This window comes from Lemur catta, chromosome 20 (genome assembly GCF_020740605.2).
Source record: "Lemur catta isolate mLemCat1 chromosome 20, mLemCat1.pri, whole genome shotgun sequence".
NCBI lineage: Eukaryota > Metazoa > Chordata > Mammalia > Primates > Lemuridae > Lemur > Lemur catta.
The window spans coordinates 27,212,062-27,238,062 of record NC_059147.1 but is presented as its reverse complement, the minus strand read 5'-3'; the positions used below and the strand labels follow the sequence as shown (position 1 = coordinate 27,238,062).

The 26,001-nt window shown below is 36.9% G+C and overlaps 1 protein-coding gene across 1 annotated transcript in view; it reads right to left on the bottom strand.

The window, feature by feature from the left end:
- The window catches only part of CDH8 (cadherin 8), a 333,702-nt gene that overhangs the window by 118,899 nt on the left and 188,802 nt on the right, over window positions 1-26,001 (bottom strand). The window contains exons 7-8 of the mRNA XM_045534039.1: window positions 25,325-25,578; window positions 4,223-4,359 (exon numbers count right to left, since the gene is read on the bottom strand). Of these exons, the coding sequence (XP_045389995.1) occupies window positions 4,223-4,359; window positions 25,325-25,578 (391 nt within the window). The remainder of the gene's footprint in view (window positions 1-4,222; window positions 4,360-25,324; window positions 25,579-26,001) is intronic.

Below are 26,001 nucleotides of genomic sequence, written 5' to 3'. Positions count from 1 at the left end.
TTTAATGGACATTTAAATGTGCAATTTTAATTTTTTTTTTGGTGGAGGAAGGACAAGGGAGAAGTCATGAGAGGTGGATTCCTGAATCCCTCCCCTGAGAGTCTGATTCAGTAGTTCTTAGATGAAACCTAGCACTATTTTTTGTTCATGTGCTTCTTTTTAACAGTTATGTAGGTGATTCTGATCAATGGTCTTCACTGAAAAACACAGTCCCCTAAAATGTACTACGTTGTGATCCCTAGTCTCTGTTCCTCAGTTTCCCAACCTGTAAAATGGGAACAGGATTACAGCTTGAAAAGTTCCAAAGAACTCCTTTGTCCGTTAGGCAATATTCCCACTCTCTGGAACAAATGTTAGAATACAAGGAGGATCTAATGATGCATGTTTGTTCTTTCCTCTATCGCACCCTTGTCCCTGCCCCAGCCTTCTCTTTTGCACAGAAGAATGACTTCCTTCCCTTACTTGAGGAAATGATGCTGCAATATCAGAAGCTCAAACTGAGCAGGAGCATGAGGAGAAAAAAAGGTCAAAGTGAGGCTTCCGTGGAAGGCGTGTAATAACATACCTTCTGCAGTTACACCAGGGTCTCATCATGCACCTCCACCCACATCCCTTGCTCTCTGTGAAACCTTGGCAAGTCTCTTATCCTGTGCCTGAGTTTCCTTGTCTGAGAAATGCACAGAAGAATAGTATGTACTTTCAAAGAACGTTGTGAAAATTAAAGGCATATGGAGCTTACATAATACTTTTTCAGTGTGTATGTTAATTGGTCAGCTAAATTTACCTTAAATCTTCACCATATTGGTAAATACTTAGCAGAGATGATGGCAGGATAGATCTAGCACCACTGAAATGCTTGGGTAATAAACACAGTGAAGCACTCAGCACATCTCCCTTCTCATTAAGAGATAACAGATGGACTTTCCTAAAATCCACTTTTTAGCCTAATTTCATTTGTTTAAATCTTCCATCTGACAATACGACATTCTGAGAGTAATTTTACATTGTTCTCCTTGGAATGAATATTTTCTTCTTATTATTAGAACCTCCCCTTATCGTGTTCTGTTATTCTGAGTAGTTTTAAATATTCATCTTTGATATATATAATAAATTTTCCTTTAATATATTTCCCCAAGACATGATTTGTGGCTTTGGAAGATAAACATTGCACGATAGGCTAAATAAACCGAATCAAAACAAGTATCTAAGCTATTTTCACAGTAATTCCAATTTTTCTTAATTTCTCTGTAATCTTATTATTTCTACTTTCTTTCATGATTTAGAACAGAGATGCCTTAATTATCCATTTAAAGTTTTCAGATTAATGCCCATCTCAGCTTTTATTTTACAGCTAAAATATAAGGTTCTCTTTTGTATTTTTAGTCTTATTGGTTCTAAGAAAGTTACATACAATTTTTTTTTAAATATCAGATTGGTAGCTAAGTTTATAGGTAAACCTTTCTTAAGATGTTTAACCTGAATTAAGCTTATTTCTTGGCCAAAATACACCTATGTAGTTTGTTTAGTTTTCAGTCTCTGACAAAAGCAAAAACAAAAGGTGAGACAATGCCCATTGATTTGAACAGAATAATGTAGTTTGGAGGGTTTATATATTTTAAACTCTGTGAGGTTCGCAGACAAGCAGTGACTCATCATAAGGGCATGAGCGTACTCCACTCATTCTTTATGTGGAGCCAACTATAAACCTGAATCTGGGACATATTTGAGTCATTTCTCTGAAAACATTAAGAAAACTTTATCTGGTGGAGTTTTACGTTTTTTGTAATTTAGTTAATTGTATTAATAATAATATAACTTTAACTATTTTCCTGATGGACATAAAGGTTTGATTTTGTTCATACTTATTTTTAAATAATTTTTAATATAATCATATGCTCATTGGTGGAGTTTTATAGTAACATTTTTTTTCACACCACTGCCATGGAACTGCTTGAATTCCCAACACTCCTCATCTTCTTCCTTATCTCTTGAGTTTTTCTTTATGGATATCTGGGAGATTCCAATTTCCCCTGTCATATGCAGGTGCTTCCAGATGCCACTGGAAAGAAAACTTAAAGAGGAGCGGCATTTTTGCCAATTGTCCCCTCTGCTATATCTCCAGTCACTAGATGAGTGCTTGGCAAATAGTAAAGACTGACCATATAATTATTGCATGAACAGGCAAATGAATGTCTTCCCTGGCTGGTTTTGGCAGCCTTGTCATTCTGGAGTTAAAATCTCATTGCCCTACGGTATCTGCTTGTGTTATCTGTCTTCCTTAGTCGTCTGGGATTCCTTTGCAAATGAAGTTTTTATTTCTGTATTGTTCTGAAATATTCCTTACATATCTGCTCTGCACATTCATTTCTTTTTGCTCCTTAGAATCTGAGTAAATGAGTGCTTACGATTGGGACAACCTTGATGAATATTTAAGGAAAAGCATCCATCTCACAGAAAAAAAAAAGTGACATGGATTAAAAGTTTAAATAGGTTGTAGTCAATATATGAGAAAATTCTTTTAAAAGTAATCGCTGCCTACATATGTTAAAGAAAATGGTGGTTCTTCTAAGCTTTTTATAAAGCCTTCAACCTATCTAAATAGATGTAGTTTTTCTCAGAGGCTTAAGGTGATAATGAGGCTTCAAACTGGTAAATTATAAAAATTTCATGTCTATACCCTTCTAAATGGGGTTAACACTTCTAATAAACCAAAACCACGAAATGGTATGCTCTCTTTGATTTTTTTTTCTCTTAATGTTACAAAGGGAAATTATTGTCAGAGTAACACACTTGGGAAGAAAATAGTACTTTTAAAACAGGAAAAACACCAAAGTTCCAAGGCTCCATCTCTGTCCAGAACAAGAGCTTGGTAGGGTTGAAATTACACATCAACTTGACTACACGTTCTTTGCTGCACTCAAGGTTGCTGTAAGAAACAGACATTTTTCAGTCTTGAATCTTCACTTTTTCACACAACTGTTGTTTTTATTAGGCTCCATAGAGGACATTCTCCTCGCATCTCAGAACAAGGAAAAATTGTGCCCCTCCTGCATGCCTGGATTACCCTTCTTTACACAAACGAATTAGTCATTTTTCACAGAGATGTTTCCCTGTTTTTACATTTGCTGCCAGAGAAAATAGAGTGAATTTTAGGGCATATATCCTATAATTGTCATCTATATTGCTGTATATGGTATGTGTTCCCAGGAGTCTTTCTGAACATTGCTTTTTATTTTCTTATTCATATTCCCTTTACTCTGACTCTCTGAGAATTTATCTTCTCCCTTGAATTTAGGTACAACTTTGAAGACCTTATCAGGTTCTTTACAAAAAGAAGACATTCAGATAACATGCTAAATATATTTTGCTTGGAAACAAAATGAACATCATGTCCCTTTTCCTTGCTTTTATATAATAAAAATTGGTGAGACAGAGTGTAAGCTGTCAAAGATAATATAGCACCATCTATAGCCAGATACATTCTTTAGAGACTCCATAGTAGTTTCAGTAAGTGCAGAGAAGCCATGCTCATTAAAAATTGATAGAAAGATGAATATGTTATTTTAACAACCTCAGACTCTCCTTCCCTATTAAAAATAGCTTAAATTGTTACATGTAATTTATGAAAAACAATTATTTTGATTTTATGTTAAAGATAAAATTTTAAATAGTCCATGATTACTGTGTAAAATACATTAAACCCTAAAAAACAAAACAAAAAATTATCTATAATCTCACCTCCCCAATTCACATATTGATAACGTGAATTTTCTTTCTAAATGTGTATGTATACAGTTTAAATATGTGAGCAATTATTTCCATATTGTTTATACTATGCTATATTTATGTGCATGTCTGCTTATTTAAATTATAATGTACAGTTCTTGAATTTTTACATTTTTACCTACCCTTTTATACGAAATATTTTCACCTTATTTTAAAATGCAAAACACTGTTTTTAATGGCTGACTAGTGGATATAGGTGTAAGAATATCAGTCTATAAGAATATTTTCTTCTCACATATCTTGTAAACTTTCAGTAATTTACCATAGTGTAAGTTATTTCATGTTGACATGATGCATGCAAAAGCTTCTTGGTAATGATAAAATAAGTTCCAATGCCAAAATACCTAACAGAAACAGCCACCACTTACCATGTGATCAATAGACATAAACTGAATACAGTCACACAAGGAAGAAATGAACAAACCCAGGCACTTACTAATTTCGGTAGCAATGATTGTTATGTTGTGCCACATGCTTAATTCTCTGTCAAGTGGTGTTGCCAGTGTTATCTTCCCATCATCTGCATTAATGTTGAACTGCCTCTCCAGGTCAGTGTGCCGGTCGATGGAAAACCTACAAAACAGATACATCTGTAATCTACTTCGATGTTGATATGATCCATACATTCCACAGATCTTCAATAATCCTGAGAGAGCCATAGCTGTGCAGTCAAATGAACTGGGAAACTCAGTGGCATAGGAATTTGTAAAACAAAATGACTGAACGAGGCACAAGAAACTTAATAATTATTGTCCAAGGAACAATTAGCTACATGTGCAACATGTAGGTCATAAACTGTCATCCGTTTCAATCGGTACCATCTTCAAAAGTGGATGCTGATGAAGAGTTAATTGGACAATCCATCAGATTTATTGGGCAGCTTATGATAATTAGCAGTGACCACAAAATATCCTAGAAAACAATAGACTCAAGTCCAAAGGAAGATGGTGCTAGGCAACATGTTATTTAGGCCAGTCCAAGAAAAAAATATATGTTTTGTTAAACTTTCATTTGACTGTACTGCATTTACAGAGTTTCATTTTGGTGGTGGTGGTGGTAGTTTGTTTTATTTTCATTTTGAATATATATTCAGGTTTTCTATTAGTCTCAGTCCATAGACATCAGATCATGGTTGATTCTCCAGTAAATGTTATTTAAAAAACTAGAATAGATATTTTAACTTATTTACAACACATCCTACTAAACTAAGAATTTTAAATGAAGAACACCCCAAAGCCAATCACAGCAACAACAAAAATAAATAAATGGGACCTGATCAAATTAAAAAGCTTCTGCACAGCCAAGGAAACTATCACAAGAGCAAACAGACAACCTATAGAATGGGAGAAAATATTCGCATGCTACACATCTGATAAAGGGCTGATAACTAGAATCTATATAGATCTCGGGAAAATCAGAGGTGATCTAGCACCTCTTGTATTATCTTGGATAGAGCTGGAGCCCATTCTCCTAAGTGAAGTATCACAAAGCAAGCACCACATGTACTCACCATCAAATTGGTATTAATTAATCAACACTTATGTACACATGTAGTAGTAACATTCATAGGGTGTTGGCTAGGTGGGAGGGGAGAGGAAGGGATGGGTATATTCACACCTAATGGGTGGGGTGCTCACCATTCGGCAATGGACAAGCTTGCAGCTCTGACTTGGGTGGGGCAAAGACAATATATGTAACATAAACATTTGTACCCTCATAATATGCTGAAATAATAAATCAATAAAATAAATAATAAATAAATTATAAACAAATAAATTAATGCTATGTAAAAACAAAAATAAAGAATTTCAAATGAACATGTTAGTAGTTCCTCCATTGAGAAAAATCTTTCAGATAAGACAATAAGATGTTTAGTGTCCTGAGAAAACTACTTTTCTCAGGAACATTAAGTATCATGGTAATATAGAAATTATTTTATCATGACATTTATTAGTATATTTTTTATACAGTAAAATTTGTTTTCTGGCTATGGAATGTAGTATCCAATAAAGTTTATATCTTAACGAATACAAGGCAAACTTAAAAAGATTGGTCCATAACTAAGTAGTGAATTGTACTAAAAGAGGGTAGAACGAGGGCCCAAAGAAGGTGTGTGCAATCCCAGTCCAGGACAGATGAAGGCTTTCATGGTTGAGGTGATCTCCTAGGAAGTACATATGAAATCTCTCTATTCATTGATACTCATTAACCTCAAATCTGGAACATGGTCCATGGCTAGTTGGTGCTGAGCATATTTTTTACACATGTTCTTTATCAACATTTATTATATAATCAAGAATAAGACTGTAATAAATGAGAAAAATAGGCTCTCTATAATCTTCTATCCATACATTTGTATCATCAATATTTTAGTACGTTTCATTGCAAACATTATATATATATATAAATGGATATGCATCTACCCATTTTTATCTGTACCTGTGAAGACAGCAAGATAGATAGCTATTTAGATAGCTGCTAGTTAAGTAGGTAGACAGGTAAGTATAGGTAGATATATATATGGATTATTCCTCCCACCTTTTAGCTATTTCTTTTTTGTTAAAGATGGTATGTGTATCCTTTATACTGGATTCAAAGAGCATTGCAAACAGGCATTTCTGTTAAATCCTCCCCACTAAAGACAAGCATCATTAAAGATTTTGGAATAGTATTTAAAAATACCTAATTTATCGACAATGGTTTATTGATAAATTCTTTGAAAAAAGCATTTAAAATGAGATTATAACGCCTGATTTAGTAACGACTTAGCTACAGATAAAGCTAGGACGCTGATTTCTATCTATGCACCAGTCATTTACAAACCACCTCCATCCCCACTTCCCAGGATGCTTGGCGAAATTCAGAAAAGATTTAAGAACCCACAGGCAGCTATGGATTAACAGCGCTCTCAACAAAATCCTGAGTATGTGGAAATGTTTATTGCAAAGTATTTGAATCTGTTGTGTTACAGAAAGACCAAAAGCTATTTTCCTGGGGAACAATGATGGTTGATTAGACCAATGATATTCCAAGTTTAACTGTAAAATAATTGAACAGACATGTGTCTTGCCCCAGATATTGTGCACACTCTGACTCTTAAAAGAGCTGAGAAATGTCTAGAGGATTAATTATCACTTTCTGCATCATATTCGTAAATAAACTTTGTAGGCATATCTGATTCTGGTAATTTTATTATCTCACTGCTGACACTTCTCACATGCATGCATCAACCAATTTCCCAGAGGTCACAGTAAACAAGAATCAGTTTAATCACTTATACTCATGAACCCCAAATCAGAAACACACCTCATGGCTGTTTGGTTGCCGTCTAGTAATTGCGTAGAACTTCTAGCCCAGATGAAGCGGTAAGAACAATGACTGGGGTATGTGAAAGTTGGCATTAAAAAAAAATCGCTGTTTGTTTAATCCGTTATTCAAATGTGTGTCATGCAGATGTCAAATTTCGAGCAAGTTGTACCTCTGTTATTTTACATTCTGTTGTTTCTGGAATAATTAATTAGTAAATTCACTGAGCTTCGATTTCTTTGCTGGTGAAATATGAAGTATTTATATCGTAGGAATGGTTGTGAAGATTAAAAATAAAGCATAAATCATCAGCCTCTGACACACAGTAGGTGTTAAAGATAGGTTCTTCTTCATCATCATCATCATCATCATTCTCATCTCTCCTTGAATGAATCCTTAATAAATTCCCCGGTTTAGAGGGTGGTGTAGAATGCCCCTTCCCAAATAATTTACAAATGGCAGAAAACTAAAAACAAAACATTTGGGTGTTATTTAACTTCCACAACTCTAACAAAGGCATGGATAATTTTCTCATTTTTTAAAGTTCCAGTTCATGACAGACTTTATGGGGTGAGTCATAAGAATTTATAAAGCAGGCTATAAATACAGCCCTTTAGTAAGATCAGAGGTAAGAATGTCATAATATTACAAGATTACACAATGGAAGGAACTTGATGGGAAAGAAATAACTTACTTTAAAATTCAGTTTAAAGTCTACTTCAACTATTTGCAAAAACTCCTTGCTGCTGCCTCTGTAGAAATTTCACACATTTTCTTGCCTAGTAGACTGTATGATAACAGCTCCCAAGAATGGCTAAACAACGCAAAACTTCTGACTCAACATTATGGTCAACAAGCATGCGTTAAACACCAAATTTGTACCAAGCACAGTGCTAGATGCCTTTTCCTTCTTCCATCCTTCTTCCTTTGGTTTCTTACATAATAAATAAAAGAAAAATAAAACTCCCAGAGACTAGGACATTTTAAGAATACTAATGTATGATTCATCCTGAAGTCCATGCGTAAACCAAGCACAAAAAAGGCTTATTTTATTCATGCATAAAATGGGGATAGTGATAGTATCCGACCAACAGGATTGTTCTGAGGATCAGTGAGACGATACACACGGGACACGTCACCAACACATGTATGTGACCACTCTGTATCACCCTGTGCCAAGGCCTCTCATACCACTGGTCTGGCAGTGGCATCCTTGAATGTTTACACATGCATTCAATTTTCTCAACCCAAAATTAGGACAGAGCGCTATGTTTTGAATATTTGTGTGCCTCCCCCCTTAAAATTCATATGCTGAAATCTCAGCTCCCAAGGTGACAGCATTAGAAGGTGGGGCCTGTGGGAGTTTTCTTAGGACATGAGTGTGCTGCCCTCATAAATGGGATTAGTTCCCTTATAAAAGGGACCCCAGAGAGCTAGCAAGCCCCCTTCTACCACCTGAGGACACAATGAGAAGGTGATAGTCTTCTACCTAGAAGAGGGCCCTTACCAGAACCTGACTACACTGGCATGTTGATCTTGGACTTCCCAACCTTCAGAACTTCAAGAAGTATATTGGTACTCTTTCTAAGCCATTTAGTCTATGGTATATTGTATAGCAGCCCAAATAGACTAAGAAACAGAGTCTAACAAGTAAAAGATGATTTATTAAATAAGTTGATACGAATTCAGTCCTCTCCTGAAAGCCAGGGAATAAAAGCTTCCATCTCCCATCTTCTTTATAGACCTCTGGATGAACTTTTAATTCGCCTTCATTTCCTGACAAACTCTGCACTGGTGTTTGAGGACATGACCTGGGTTTCTGGCTATTTCTTCTTAGGCTGCAGAAGAGACCTTGGCCATAGGCCTTCTCACATAATCCTAATTTCCTCATAAAGAACATGAATCCCCTATCTGATGGCCTGAGTTCCCATTTTGGCTTTATCACCAACATATATGTGATTTAGTCATGTTATTACCATTCCCCAATCTATAAAATAGGGATGCTAACATGATTTGTGAGGCCTAAATGAGGTAATATATACAAAGTGCTTATTAAAGAGACCAAAAAATACTCAACAAATATGTTTTTAAAAATCTTTAATGTTAGCAGCACTTTTGGGGAACCAACAACAATGTTTCTATTGATGATTCTTGAACCTTTCTCTGAGCCAAGCCAGCTCTCCTTTCACCCTTTGCTTCTTTGTCCGTAAATAAGTTCATCTGGGTTTTCACGTCAGTGGAAGCAAGCTCACAGATGTCCATTTGAGTAATGAAAGATAAAACTGGGAGACCAAGCGGGGTGGATACCTGTATTTCCAATACAATTTCAGGCGTTTATTTTTCCACCAACTTTTCTGACCAACGTCTCTATCCATGAACTCACCACTGCAGATTTCAAAGGTTTATTGGACAGGTTGACTTTTGTGTTCAGATTAAGTATTCTGTGAGCTTTTTAACCTTAGTTACAAGATTAATCACATCGGAAAAAACAAAAACAAAAACAAAGCATCCCATTTTTGGAATATGCTCAGAAGATGCTGACCCCGCCCACCACACCCGTGACCCGTATGGTAGCTATGACAACTCCATCTCTAGCTGCAAAGATGCAGCCTGTTTTATGCCGGTCCTCAGAGCTTCCACCGTCTACTCCATCATCTTAATTCACCCCTCTCCTCCTACTCATTCCATTACGTGAAACAGCTATAACAGCAGTAATCAAGGGAAATATGTAATTACAAGACTCTGATACAAGCTCTTTCCTTAAGCCAATTCACAGAAAAATACTTTCAAAGAGAAAAAGCGCAGATTAAACATAATAAATCTGGAGTAATAACTTCAATTTTCACATAACAATATATCTGTACCATGTAAATTCTCAGGATGTAGAGCAGATATCTCAGCAGTACACCCTTACACCACTTTCTTTTCCTAGGACTCCTAGTGCCCTTCTGAATAGTAGCAGGTGAGGCAAAATGAACCCAACCTGAGAAGCCAGAGAGTCTCCGGTGGAGTCTGATTTAGGGGAATCTTATTGAAAACTACGTACCGCTTCTTCATCTCCGATTTTCATTTATAAATAGAAAATGTCTACTTCACAGAGTGGTGCTTTGTAGTAAATGAGTTGATAAATGACACACATTAGATCCAAAGATAAATAAATAAAAATGATGAGCCAATTCTTCAATCTGTAAAAGATATCTTCAGGCTCAGATTGACTATGGAGATGAAAATCCAGAAATAGAGAGTTATAAATAAGAACTGCCATTCACATCCATTAGTAGCTTTGCGAAAGACATAATTTCCCAAGTGACACTCAGAAAGTATTCCCAGACTGTTTGTGGTGTTTATCTATACCAGTGTTTACCACTTTCGAAATATCTGCTACTACGGGTATCTCCACAGAGCACTGACTCCGAGCTAAAGAGATGAGAAGTTATATTGCGCTTTCTAGTTCACAGTTCACCCACAGGAGCCCTTTACACCTGGCCCCAGGCTTTACTGATTGCCCTTTTCTTAAGAATTTTCTCTGCTGTTATTCTACAAACATTTGCCCGACTTTTGCTCTTTAAGCACAAAGAGAGAATGTTTGATTCATGTAACATCACATGCGTTGGAATTTTGCATGGCTGTTACTGCTTATTAGAAGGATGTGCAAACATTTACTGAGCATGGTTTATAGTTATGTGTGAAACATGGTGCTTAAGAAATGTGAGGAAAAGAATAGATGGGAGAAAAAAGACAAAGAAAGAAGAAAAAAGAATTAATTTGGGTCTTACTTTTCATATTGGAATGTGAAATGCCTTCTACCATATTTTAAAAGGCCTAGCATTTTTAAGTTTAGTATTGGAGTCTCCATTCTAACTCCTTGAGAAATGTGCACATATTGGATTTTCTGTTCCTCTGCAGAATTACTTGAGATGCATTGGAAAAAGGACCTTGTTTTTAGAAAAATAGTATGCACATTGGAGAGTCATCTTCCTGCCAGCATAAGAAGAAACTTCTCATTAACACAGCAGGAAGTGGCTTGTGAGAAAATGAGCTCTTTGGGTCATGTTAATGTCAATTCTAATGATGGAAGTTTTGAAAATAGACAGCCCCTTTGGAGTGCAATAGATAGGTTTTAGAAACTGCGTCATCCTTGATAACCAATATTCACAGAAGCGGAAGCACTACTGAAACGTTCTCCTTTTTAATCCAAAAAATATCCTGATTAGCTTTAATACTACCTATGTAGTATTTCTTAGAAGTAAATGCTAAGAAATTCATCATTTTACTTTTTTGGAATTAATGATACAAACATAAGAAAATTTTTACCTGGTTGCTTAGCACCTTATTCAAAGATAGTAATTTAACACACAGCTCTCTGACCACTGACAAAAGCTAATGTCATTGGTTTATTCAATTCAGAGTAGCTTGCAGAGATCAGATGTAAATTTAAGAAAATACCACTGGTGCAGTGGTTGAGAACAGGTCGAACTGGCCAACTGAATATTATGATGTTGGAAAATAGCACACTTTTGCTTTGCTGCTACTGTTGATATTAAATAACAACATTTACCTAAGTAATATGTTTTCTCAATTAACACAGCCCAACTACATACATTTCATACCAATCTTTGGCACAAAAATCCCACCTCCTCTCTCTCTGTATGTGTGTGTGCGTATGTGTGTGTGTCTAAGATTTATATTACATTTTTTGTTGCTAATATATATACTTAAGGCACCTCTACCTCCTCTTCCTCAACCCATCCCCAGTACCACATACCCACACAAAGGATCCATCTCCTGCTCGATTACTTTTTCTTGTTTGCAGTAAAGAACATCAGTCCGTGACAATTTCAAGAACATTTTCAGGATTTTCAGAACCAAGTTTCCAAATGTCAAGGAGTTTCCTACTTTTAGTCCCCGCACCTCAGTACAGGTTAAGTCTGGAGTGTATACAAGGAGCCCTACTGATTATCATATTAATCATATAAGTGAATAACAAGTTAAGAGAAGTTATTCTGATCTGCATTCTTTCCACTACAATATTTGTGAAACATTTGATGATTTTTTTTTCCCCAGAGAATAGCTCTTCTATTTCTAACTTCTCTGCTAAGCCAATTTATAGACCTGAACCTCAATTATGTCATTTAAAAAGTGCGAACAAGATTGCCTATGGTAAAAGGTTAAGGTGTAGCCCAAATGAGATAATGCATTGTAGATTCAATTATGCTTTTAAAACTGGTATCACAGTGTTTATCATTATTTGTAGAAGTCACTCTGCCAAATATATAAGTATGTTTTAAACAACAACAGACTTATTTGAAAGGTTCTGGTGTCTGGACTTTATATGGAGAAAGCCATCATTTTGTGGAATTTCTACTTGCTATTTTCATCCAAAGGTTGCAGTAGATTCACTCAACACAAACATTCTCAAGTAGCTTTTACTTTACTTACGGTCACATTAGAAATCTCAAATTCTAAATCTATGTCAGTTCATTTGAGCTCCCATTTATTTAGTGTGCGCTGTTTTACAATTTGTTCCACAAATACTTTGGGAAAATAACACAACAAAACCACAGTCTCATATGTCACTTTATGTAGCATTGGAACAAAAAAAGAAAACTGCTCCAGAGTAAATCCCACGTAAAGTTTGACTCATGATTAATTCTTCAATGTTTACATAATACCTTCAGAGAAATTCAAACATATTTTTCCCTGAGTCAAGAGAATAATCATGTATTACTAAGAATTCTAAATGTAATGATGTGGTAACAAAAATATAAAAACGGAATGCAGTTGTACATGCTGCAAAGGGATTACATTTTAATTTTTATTTAATTTCAACAAGGTTTTAGTGATTGCCTCTTATTGCCAAGTATAATGCTAAATGTTTGGGGGAAAAAAATCCTCTCCTTTCAGACACATAGCTTGTGACTTTCTCTTTGCTTAGAATAAAAAGTGGAAAGTTCAGTAATGAAGTAATGCTCGCATTGCAGTGGGAAAGGGTTTCTAAATGTGCCTTGGAAGTACGTGTGTGTGTGTGTGTGTGTGTGTGTGGGTGTGTTGGTGTGTTGGTGTGTGTGTTGGTGTGTTGGTGAAGGGGCTTGGTCAGAGATGGCACCGGGAGGAAGTAGTATCTGTTTTGAGAAACAGAGAGGAGGATTTTTCCAGAGACACTGTGTAGGGAGAACATCCTCAGCAGAGAGCAATGCATATAAAAAAACCCCTGAGGGCTTCGGTTTGTTTAGGACACTACTGAATTAAATGTCCAGACTAGGTGTGATGGGATATCTCTGAGAGATAAACATCTAATCCTTTCTCTTCCCATTCTTTCTTTCCATTGCATGCTTTCCTTCCTTCATTCACCCACTTGTAACAAATACCTCCTACCTATGTGCAAGACATTGTGTTAGGTGCCAAAACAGACATTGTCTTGCTTTCAGGTAACTTAGTCCATATGTGGAGAAAGACAATAAAAATAAATAAGTCTTCTGACTGGTAACAGTAATACAGCCATGAAGAAAACAAGAAAAAAGAATCTGAGATGTAAAAAAACATTACGAAAACACTCCTGTAAAAAGAAAGCAAATGTGAGAAGTCTGAGTTAGGAAGATGTTCAGTGTGTTTGAAGACTTTAACAAGGACAGTGTGGTTGAAGTGTAAGAGTCAATGGGGGAAAAGTATCAAGGAGCAGGTCATGAAGGACCTTTGAAACCATGTTAAGGAATTTAATTTTTTTCCTGTAGGAAATAAGGGGTCCTTGAAAGAAAGACATAGTAAAGGAGTCATATGATCTAAACCACAGCTGACTTTCTGTGGTCGTAGAAATACACTCTGTGCTATCCAATATGGTAACCACTAGCTACATGAGGCAGTCTAACTAATGTCACCGAGGAACTAAATTTTTTTACTTTATTTCATTTAAATTAATTTTCTGTAAATTCAAAGAGGCACAGGTGGCAAGTGGCTACCATATTGGACAGTGCAGATCTAAACCAAGTTAGAGATCACCTTGATAGCTGCGTGGGGATCAAAGGATGAGAGATGAGCAAACGAGGTTGTTATAACCACTCAAGTTAGAGATGGTGGTATTTAGGTATTTATTAGGAAGTAAATATTTATTAGGTGGTATCTATTAGGAAGTAAAATAAACTGGGCATCATGACTATTTGGATACAGGAAGTAATGAAGATGGAAGAGTCTTGATGAAACACGTATAGAAGGTTTATAACATGTTCAATTAATCTATATTGTTTTTCAAATTGGAAAAAAAAATATTCTCTCCCTTCATTTTAGCCATTTCTATGTAATTATTTAAATACAACAAATGGGTCATAAATATGCACATAAATATTAGCAAAAGATGGTTAAATCTTTCCAGAAAAGCATGGAATCTAGAACTTCCAGTGGCTATGTGAAATTTATCTCTGGTGTGTGCTTTCCTAAGATAGGAGGTTAGGAATTGTGAGAATAACCTCTCTTACAATGAAGGCTAGTGGTGACTTTGATCCTCACTGCTTACCCTGAGGACACAGGAATCCCGACCACTTTCTATGAATGTCCAAAGGTCCACGTTGACCCCAAAAATGCCAGGGGCAACCTAGGAGTGAAGAGCATCCTTCATCTCCCTTAAAAGATATATTTTTAGAGCTGTTGATCGTGCCAGTGATGACTTCTCTCCACATGGAAGAATCAAGGTTGAGAAATGCTAATAGATGACAGAATAGACTGTGAGCTATTACAAGCACTTTATTAGGTAGCAGTTTGGACCATAAGACCATATCCAGTATTAATATGTAGTAATGTATTTATTGTATCCTTCCTAATTTACAGACTCTCTGCTAAGCACTATATACTAATTTCTCATTTAAACCTTCTCATAGACTAGTGGTGTAACCCATATAAATTTTCCTGTCTTTTGATGTCTGCAGTTGTAAAATGAGGATAATATGCATTTTCCCGAGTCATAATGTTACTAAGGTAATATGTGTAATATCTTGACCACAGTATCTGACACATCATAAACTCTTACTAAATGTTGAATAGCTATGAGGATGGTGGTATTTGATTACATAAGCTTGTTCGATTTTGGTTAAAATCATTTACAATACAGAAAAAAATTATCCACGGAAAGCATGCATATCCAAAGATTAATAAAAGGGTAGTGCACAACTATAGCAAATACTAAGGACTGGGAATTAACTGGTATATGATATAAGATGTGGTCTGTTAACGCTCAAAGGCTGGAGAGATAATTATATTGAAATAACCTCTTTGCTTGTCTAATCCACAATGGTAACAGTATAAGCACACCCTTCCAGTGTTCTGCCAGATATAATTCTTTCTTGGGGACAAAATTATTTTACACCAAAAGTATCCCTAAACACAGTGTCTAATCATGTGGTCTACCCTAGTCTTGTATATTTAAACAAGTGCAAAGCCAAAGATCATGTACTTGATGTTCAAAAGAGGTTAGCCAGAAATTGTTCCTCTTCTGCCAATGAACAGATCACCCACCCCCTTCACCCTGGTGTGCACCCTACTCCCCTTCCAGACCTGTTCTGTCTAATTTCAGACCCTTGGCTTTGGAAGGGCATTTCAGTCTTTTCAAGTCCTTTGCACCAAGAAATATATCTTCCATGACTTCGACCCTTCCTAAAGACGTTCATAAATCTTATTCTCATTTACCACAGAGCTACCTATCTTAGTAGATCATCCCAGACTTGATTTGTATCCCGAGGCTCATTTCAAAGGCATCTCAGCTAGCCCCATCCCATTCCCCAGCAAGCAGACTTCATACACGCAGGGTAGAGCTAATAAACCTTTGACAGATGGATGAAAGTGGAATTTCTCCATTTTTACCACACTCTCTTCCTACAATATGCAATATTATGTTTTCCTCTGCAACATTAAGTCAAATCTGATCGTCCTTTATCAAAAGCAAGGTTGTATAATACATCGTGTCAAACCAGAATGTGGAAATAGAAGGTAAAATAAAGGCTTAGCTGAAAAGACTCCCATAAATATTTGAACATCAGATAAGGATGTCAATCTCCCTTTGTCGTGATGCAAAATAGAGGATTTATTTTGCCTTATGAGTATAATAATGTTAGATATCATGGCTCAGCCTACACAAGCATCTTTGTTTCTCTCAGAATGTAAGTATTATTATTAAGTTTTGTTCCCTAGAGGGGACAGAAGCTTTGCCAATCGGGGGGCGGGGGGGAATAAAGTTATTTTTAAACCCTTGATCAGCACTTTTTTTGTTTTCCTCTCTTGAGATTCTTATGCTATTTTTACTGTCTTAGACCACTTGCTTTAAAATATTTCACTAATACATGCAATTTGATAGTTATTATTAACGAATAGCCAGGTTTCCCATACCACACTGACAATATTTCTGGCAACTTGATTTGCCACTATAGTGTCTGCATCTCAGAATGTGTAACAAATGTATGTTTACCTAAGGGAAGACACGTAGGTTTAGAAGTATGGTGGCAACGTGTGGATTTGGGAGCTAGACAGCTAGCAGTGTAGATTTCATCCAGTACTTCATTACTACAGAGATTAAGCGAGCTTATCCATGGTAGACATTGAAATGTGCTATGCAGATTCCCTTTCCAGGAAGGACACCAGAGGTGTGCACGTCGTGGTCAGTAGACAGCCTCCAACTATCCACTCCTCGGGGTTCACCTCAATTTCAGGGAGTCCCCACTCCAGAGCTGTCTGGAGACTAAGCAAACAGAAATATAAAGGTCCTACCATGTTGGCGTGATGTCAAACTCCTCTGATGGGCAATACTAATTCCAGAGAGTCCCGCTAGGTTGGGCCAAGGTTTTGCAAGGATTGAGTTGCAGTTTGAATTTCCCCCATGCCCATCCTGCTTTCATAGGTGCTGATCCCTAAAAACCACCTTGCACCTCAAACTTCATCTACTTCCATAAAGCACAATTGTAACACATTTGTTTAATAGGAATAAGAATATGTGTAATTCAGAGTTAATGTGACAAAGTGTAAATGAGGTATATGCAAAGTACACAATACTAAAATGCTCAACATGCGTGTGTAAAAGATCCACAAAATATTTTCAGAAGTCCTTGCGGAATACCTACTATCTTTCTCGAGAATACATGTTAGACTTTAACGAACATACTACAGCAAGTCTATTCTAAGTGAAATTCTGGTTCATGCCACCTCATGCATTTAGATAGAGAAAAGCTGCTAAAGTCAGAGAATTTACCAAGAACTGAAATGCAGAGACTAGAGTTTGGCTAAGACAGTCACCAGCCTCAATTCCAAATCTCTTTGTTATAGCCATCACTGAGGTGTGGAGGAAAAATACATAGTTTTACAATAAATCCTTGAAGGTAACAAATAAATTCCACACTCTAAGCAGGTAAGCATCGCAGTACTTGTCAGGATGTCCCTTTATATCCTGTATGATAATTATGGAAATTTTCCCAAAAGGTACACTAAAGATGCCAGTTTTTCTGGCAAACTCAACACAGGTGTGCTGTCATGGGCCCCATGGGTATTAAGGTTCCAGGTGATCTAAAGAAAGTATGGGAAATGACAATTCCCATCACATGTAAATGGATTCTAATACAAAGAATTTGTTTCACTGCTAACGTTTTAAAAATTATTTTAAAAATTTTATCTGTAGGGAATTTTTGAGACAGAGTAAAATCCTGGCATGATGTAAGAGCCAACCCTTCAAATTCCTGATAGAAATCCAATTCCTGAGTCTAGTGGAGGGATTGACAAACATTTTTGTAAAGCAAATATTTTAGATTTTGCAATTTATACTCTCTCTGTCACAACTACTCAACTCTGCAGTTGTAGGACATAAAAGAATGACAGTGGCTCTGTTCCAATAAAACTTTATTTAGAAAAAAGCAGCAGGCCAGATTTGGCCCAGAGGCTGACCCCTGGCCTAGTGTAATGGAAACAAAGAATTTACTAACATCGTAAGTTCTTCTCAGTTTTAGTAAGCTCTTGGGAAATAAAGATGGGTGAAATTCATAAAACAACAACCTATTGAGAACATGTGATATATGCAACGCTCAGTGCGTCAGAATCTAAAGCACAGATCAGCACAGAAACCTCACTGGCCCTCCCTTACATTAGCATGGCTCTCTGTGTGCTCCAGATACTCTTTAGAGCCAAACACGGCTCAAAGATCAAATGGGCTACTCACATTCTCTCCTTCTCATAGAGTGCAATGCACCTTAGCAACTCACCTGCAAGAGCCTATAGCAAAGGAACGCGAAGAGATTTGATTTCAAATGGATCTGGTCACAAAAATTTAGCCCCAACAGTGTTTCTCAGAGCTCCATTAAGGAGACGCTGTCCTTGGAGAAAGACAGTGTGTATCTATTTTTCAAATTTAACAGGCATAAATGCACTTTGATATTATAAGAAATGTTTTGTTAAACATTGGTTTGCAGCCTCCATATAGAAAATTTATAGGAAGATAAAATTTTGAGCAAACTGCAAGTGAAGATGCTATTTAGAGCCACACACAATGAAATAAACCCCTTAGTTATGAATCAGTTATTCTATTCCACTGAACTCCAACTGTTTCTTTCTCACTGCTTAATTTCATTCTAGCTTTTGTTGTTATGCCTAAAGAAACCATTTTAACATTTTCTCGCATGCACTTCAAGTATCAAAAATTCCATCTACAAGTTTTCAGCTTCTCGCCTCTAATTGCTCCACCGGTTGCTCTAACTGCTTTAATAAATAATATTATCTGAGTTCTGCTAGTCCCGGAATTCTAAGGTCTCTGTATCACATATCATTTATTATTCCTCTAAAGAGAAAAAGGAGCCTTTTTTCTACCCAAATAATTTCTTTATAGTCAGAGAGAAAGAAAGAGGGGGAGAGATAAAAAAAAAAAAAATGAAAGAAAATAATAAATTACAATCCACTCTCAAAATTACCACTAGGTTCTCTACAGTGTGAGATATTTTCACTTTAAATTATTGGCATCCCTGGATATCTATGGTTGCTTTTATTCAAATTTCATTAGGAAGCCTCTTCCTCCATGCGGCCCCTAAAGCTCCATAACTGGATTTTATGTATCGTTTTCAGATAGCATGTATGAAAGACTAGGTAGGTAACTGCGAAGGGATTCAGGTTTCCAGGGGTACTCGGCCAGCCTCCTCACTCTAGGCTCACAAAGGCAGAGGCTGTATCTTTATTGAAATTTCCTGAAAAATTATAGATTTAACTGATATTATTTGCACAACTAAATAAGCTAAAATATATATGAGTGAATAAATGAATTAATGTGAATGAATGCATAGATGGGCATACGAATATATGACAATGCATTAATTATTGTGAGTTGAATAAGCAGGTACAGTGAGTTTTTGAAAACAGTGTTGAAAGAGTCGGGGCATTTGAATTGAGAGACAACCAAACTTTTATCTGGCCATGAGAGTGCAGGAATGAAATGAACCAAGCTTTAATTATTTAAAAATACTGTACCCAGTTGGTGAGAATGCAAAATGATGCAGCTGTTATGGAAAACAGAATGGAAATTCTTCAAAAAACTTAAAAAAGAACTACCATATGATTTAGCAGTCCCACTTCGGAGTATTTACACAAAACAATTGAAATCAGGATCTTGAAGAAACATTAGCATTCCCACATTCACTGTATTTGCAAGAGCTAAGACGTGGAAACAACCTACATGTTCGTTGACTGATGAATGGATAAAGAAAATGTGGTACATAGATACAAGGGAATACTATTCAGCTTTTAAAAAGAAGGAAATCCTGAAATATGCAACAACATGAATGAATGTTGAGGACATTAGGCTAAGTGAAATAAGCCAATCACAAAAGGACATATGCTGTATGATTCCACTTATATGAGATATTTAAAATAGTCAAACTTAAAGAATCAGAGAGAAGGATTGTGGCTGCCAGGCATTGGGGGTGTTGTGGGGGGAATGTGGAGTTGCTAATCAACAGACATAAAGTTTCAGTTATGCAAAACGAATAAGTTCCAGAAATGTGCTATACAACATTGTACCCATAGTTAATAACACTGTATTGTGCATTTATAAATCTTACAAGATGGTAGATCTCACATTAAGTGTTCTTATGGCACAAAATCACATGCACAAGTGTGCACGTGTGTACACACACACACAAGCAAGCAAACTATGTTTTTACCAAAAATGGGAGTTATTGCAACATTGAGGAGGGGATCAATCAATACACAGTCAACCACCTAAATTAACACCAAGATGTTTAGAGTATGAAATATTTCCGTTTTAGCATCATTGGATACCGTGTCTATAGAGTGTTTTCAGAAGAGCTTATTAGCAGCCAGGCTGGTAACTCAGATGAATTATAAAAATTCCATACTATCAGTAGAAAAAAAGAGCAGAAAATTCCCTAATATCAGCATAAATGCAATGCTCCTGTATTGAGTGTGCACTTATATTCCAGAGAGGAATTAAGATGACAGAGCACTGTGGCCACCATGATCACATGTCAGCTTCCTACTCTGCCCTGCTGAATGGCCATCAACCCCATGTTAATTTAAGCAGCTCGTGCAGTGATGCTTGGAAAGAAACAGGAAACCACTACCTTAGAAGCAATCACATACCATGTCAAAGCCGTGGCGGCACCCAGTATACACTTGAAAATAAATTTACAGAGGGAAAGAATGGGCCATAGCAGGTTTGCATAAAAGCACTGATGTATTTGTAATGCCTACTCTGTGCTAGGAATTTTTACCTTAAATATAAATAATTGGTTGCATATAACATCAGTTTAGCGTGTTGGTCACAAAGTACGAGCTCAATAAATATCAGCTGCTATCATCCTACTCCTCATTCAAGATTCTACAACCTGAGTAGAGCATGCACAGACACAGTGGCCCCTGGTAAGATGAAACTTGGGTTTCAACCCTGGCCCTGAATCCATCTGCTGTCTCACCAATCACAGGCAGCTCATCCCTTTAGATTTCCTTCTCCATAAAACTGAAATTGCGCTGACTACTTCTTGGTGTCTTTTGTGAAAATTAAGTGATATGATACATAACAGGAGCTTGGCACAACGCCTGATTCATCAGATAAAAGTAACATTGCTTCTCCCTTCCCCTCACACATCACAATGATTCAGAGCTAGTAATAACAAACCCGCACAAAGTGGCTAGATAGAGGAGCAAGGAACACCCCACCTGTACTCTAGGGAATGCCACAGACTTGGTTTATTTTCCTTCTTTCCTCGTATGAATCGTGGATTTGATGATGCCAATTAGAGAACAGTTTATTGTTTCAGTTAAAATCGGTCCTATTAAGTCATCCTAAATTGTATAGACACAGTTGGAATTGATCACAGGGAAAGGAACGGACTGTCCCATAGGGGTAAAGGACAGACATTGTATCATCATGGGAACCTAGGTACACGCCCCAGTTCCACTCTTAACTATTTGTGTGGCACTAGGCAAGTTAATCTTCTAATCCTCAGTTTTCTCACCTGTTAAATGGGGATAGTGACTATATATATCGTTTTCTATGGGTATTAGAGAATGAAATGAGTATATTTAGCACAGTCACTAATCCATATTAAGTACTCGCTATTAACAATATTCATAACATTAGCTGGGGCAAATTCGACTAAGTGACCATATGTCAATCTCTAATTAAATAAGATTAATTAGACTAGCATATAACTCTTAAGGAACAAACAGATCATTCTGTACATGGTCAGCTACCTTTACTAGACAAATCTCTGCTAAAGTAAGCACTTGCTTTTTAGTTTGCTTTTTGTGAAATTGATGCTGGCTTACCTTGTATTAACTGGTAATGCTACTAGCTACTACATATTTTATTTAATAACTTCACTTAATGATCTCAGTAACCCTGTGAGGAAGATACTATCCCATATGGATAAGAAAACTGAATCTCAGAGAATTCCAGAGACTGGCTGTCTGCCCAGAAAGTAGCAGTGATATGATTTGAACCTTAGTCTCCCTAAGTTGAAAATATATCATCGCTTAAATAATTGCACAACTCCATTCTATATTACTGAAAGGCAAATAGTATTACAGAAAGTAACAAAGACATAATTAATGTTCCTGGAAGTTATAGGCTAAGACTATGGATTTTGCTCTATGCCACTGCTCATTTTCCCCTGGAAGGGAATATACAGACATATAGATACATATATAGATACAGATGTAAATATAGGTATAAGAATTTTAAAACACATGCTATTTCTAGCTTGACAATGTGCTCTAAAATGCTGAGCCTCACGGGAAGTTGACCAACCAGTAAAGGCACATTTTAACGTGGCAGATACCATGATAAATGCCTAAAATTTCTAGCTGGATGGCAAATTAGACATTATCCTAAAAGATGGGTACATTCTTGTCAGCATATAAAATACAACAGTCCGAAAGAGAAAATAATGCATAGCTATTTGTTACCTAGTAATTCTCTGTATAACCATGTCCTCTAGTTCTGTTTAAAAAGGTTAAATGGCTCTAAATCTGCCTGCCAGACTCATAAGGAACTATGCACTGCTCTGGCTAGTCAGGAAATATAATTTCTGACTCAAATTAACCACTTGTGCATAGAGAGAGGAAAGCTGCTCTCTATAACCCAAGTGGGGTGGAGCAGGGGTGGGGAACTGCAGAAATGCTGAACTGATGCTGAAAAATACAGTTTGTGATTCTTACATTCTCATCCCACGGAGCCAGTCCGCCTCCGATCAGAGCTGTGTGGGGCCCACCTTCTGAATGACACATCTAAGGCAGCTGTAAATGCTTTGAAACAGCATCCGTCCCTTCTCTGGGTAGGACCACAGATGCCAAGGAACGAGCACTTGCCTGACATCCATCAGAAGCACAGATATGTCTGTGTCATCAAATGGTACTTTATCTGTCCATCTCTTCCTGGTAACACAGCCTCAAATCCCTTTTTAGCTTGCCTGAAAACGAAATGTTTATAGGCTGGACAGTTATTTCTGAACAGCCTCAAGCTTCTTCCACACATACCTTTCCTCCCAGTGGCAATAATAAAAATAGCAATAGCATTCATAAACACAGCAATAACAACAATATTAATAATAACAATCAACTACAGAGAGATTCAGCACTCGATTCCCTGGGAACTGGAATTAGTGTCAGTAAATCTCCATTTCTGCATCAGTAAAACGAAGAGGTTAAAAAATGTGCAAAAACAATGTGAGGAACTATGAATCTGGATTTAAACCCAGCTCTGTCTATTTGAGGTTATTTTCACTCTGGTATGAAAATGTTCCCCAAAACTCATCTCTAGGTGATTCAGAACATGTTTCTGGCCAGCAAGTTCATTCCCACGAGTACTACAGACTTCATGTTTGGAGTTTATCTTGGACTGTCCCCATGTCTTAACACTTATTGTCCCCCAGGGTCCTTGGCTTGGCAAACTCTTAAGCCCTTATGCACTCCTGGTGGACAAAAGCAGAAACCTCATCAACCAAATCAAGTGCTAACTGGCCCCATGACTGGTCTGTCAGGTGACCCAATCTTGTTTCCTCTCTCCACATTCTGTCTCAGGCTTGCAGATGTAAAGAAAGTGGCAATTGCTCCTTTTTGAGTTCCTTTCAGAAGAAATTGAATAATATGAACACAGGGCAGATTTATTCACTCAACAAATATTGTTGTCCCTATTTATGTCAGCATTGCAGCATAAAGCCATTGTAGAACTTCAATATATTATCACGAAATGGATGCCCACTTAAATTCATTTTTCTGTATACTTCCTACCCTTGCATTCAACACTTGACTCTTACATAGATATCATTCTCTTAGCCAAACAAGGGCCTTTGGGTGTGTCTAGTTTTTTCCACTCCTTCAGAACTGAGAATGGCCAACGTACCATGCCTCAAATCCCCAGTGGAGTTTTACCTTCTCAGAGGTTGGGCTCCTCTGATGGGTGCTTTCTTAGTATCCTCACAGGCTACACTTTCGTTAATTACCCTGAATTTAGAAACAGTTTGTGTCCAAGAAAAATGGCTCTTCTGGATCTGAAAATAATCTTTTTTTTTTTTTTTGTACAAACTCAGATTATTTGGGGCATTGATTATTCTGCAGGGTTTCAATCTCAGCCTCAGTTCCAGCACCCATGTGAGTAATGGGAATTTAATACATTTTTAAAAAGTGATTAAATAAAACCTGCAGAAAATTCACTTGTCTGAAGTTTCCCTAAATAAAGTAATTGGAAGGTTGTCTGCCCTAGATGTCTGTGGCTTGGAAATGGAAAGGGTTTGGTATAGCTGACATCTAACGGATAGATTAGCTGGACAATTCTTTAAAATTGTACTTCTCTATCTAGTGTTCTCTCTCTCTCTCTCTTTCTTGTGCAACAAATATTTCTAAGACAATATTTGAAAGCCACACTCAAACACATCATTAGCCAACACTTCACCCTTGGAGACTGCTATACAAGTTATAGATTTTCATTGTGCTTTCGGAAGAAAGCGATTTAGCTTGAAAACATGTACTGTCATTTGGGTGATGGGCAAAAGAGAAAAGATGTGTACAGTTCAACAGAAAAAAAAATAGAATTGAGCTTCATTTCTGAAAGAGGCAGAAAAACTTTAATAAAGGATTATTTCTCATGCTGGGGAAAAAATCTGAGCAAGGAAAAGTATTTTTGAAACAGCAGAGAACGATTTTTGTTTAAAGGACACCAAACCAAATATGCTGACCTATCAGAAATGCCCGCGAAGTGATAAAAAGATAATTTCAAAGCCAAACACCAAACACCGAAATAAAACAGGAGCCTCTTAATGCGTTGATATGGTGGGTGATCTCATGCCTCTAAATTCTAATATATAATTCACTGTAACTGTCAAAAGAGACTGAAGTCAAACGAGCTATGCTTTTCCAAGCTAAAATAAAAAAAATAATAAAATAAAAAGCAGAAACCAGCAAAAAATAAAAAGATCCGCCCAAATGTGTTGCAAAACATTTGCAACTTTGCATTTTCCTTGAGCTGGAATAGATTTGTTTACCTTGATGTTCCTGGCTCAGGGCTTTCTGTAGTACTTAGTAGGCACACATGTACACCTGCACACGTGCACACACACGCATAAAACACAGCATGTGTTAACCAAAACTCTTGGATCCTGTGCACCTAAGTCCCACAGGTAGCCACACAGGAAACAGACATAACTGCATTTCATACTGATTTGCTTGTCATTTGCACTAGCCAGTATTCCGTTTTAAAGAGAAATACCTTATAGGACTGGAAGTGATGTCAGGGTCACGCGCGGTCACTTGCCCGATCACAGAGTTCAGAGCAGCATTCTCGTGTACTTCAAGGAGGTACGTCGGTGAGGAGAAGACAGGAGGCTCGTCCGCATCCTCGACAACAATTTTGACCGTTGCCGTATCTTTAAAAGGCCCCCTGCTGCTGAAACGTGGGTCAATATGGACATTGGCTGCCTCTACCTTCAGCGTATAGGATTTTTTGGTCTCAAAGTCCAGAGGCTGTTAAGAAATGACAAAGACGAATGCTTTTCACTAATAACCACAGCAGCAAGAACAAATGAATATAATGCTGATGGATGAAAGTTATGTGCATTTAAGCCCATTTGTGAGCCTTTAATGGGATCACTCTCCAGTCCCCCAGATTCAACCTGTAAATTTTAAAGGCATTTATCGATATCTGTTTATTATACAAGCTCAGTGAATCTAATCTTCTATTGTTTTGTTTTGTTTTGCTCATTTCACTCGGAATTCGCAAAAATATTCACAGTCATGAATTGTGCCATCAAAATTTCACTTCAGAGTCATAATAAAATTTTACTAGTGACAGCAGGACCTGCATACTAATCAGCCAGTTAATCGGGCCTCTGCGGGTAGGAGATAAGACGGCATTGAACGCCATCTCTATCTGGAAAGAATATTTCA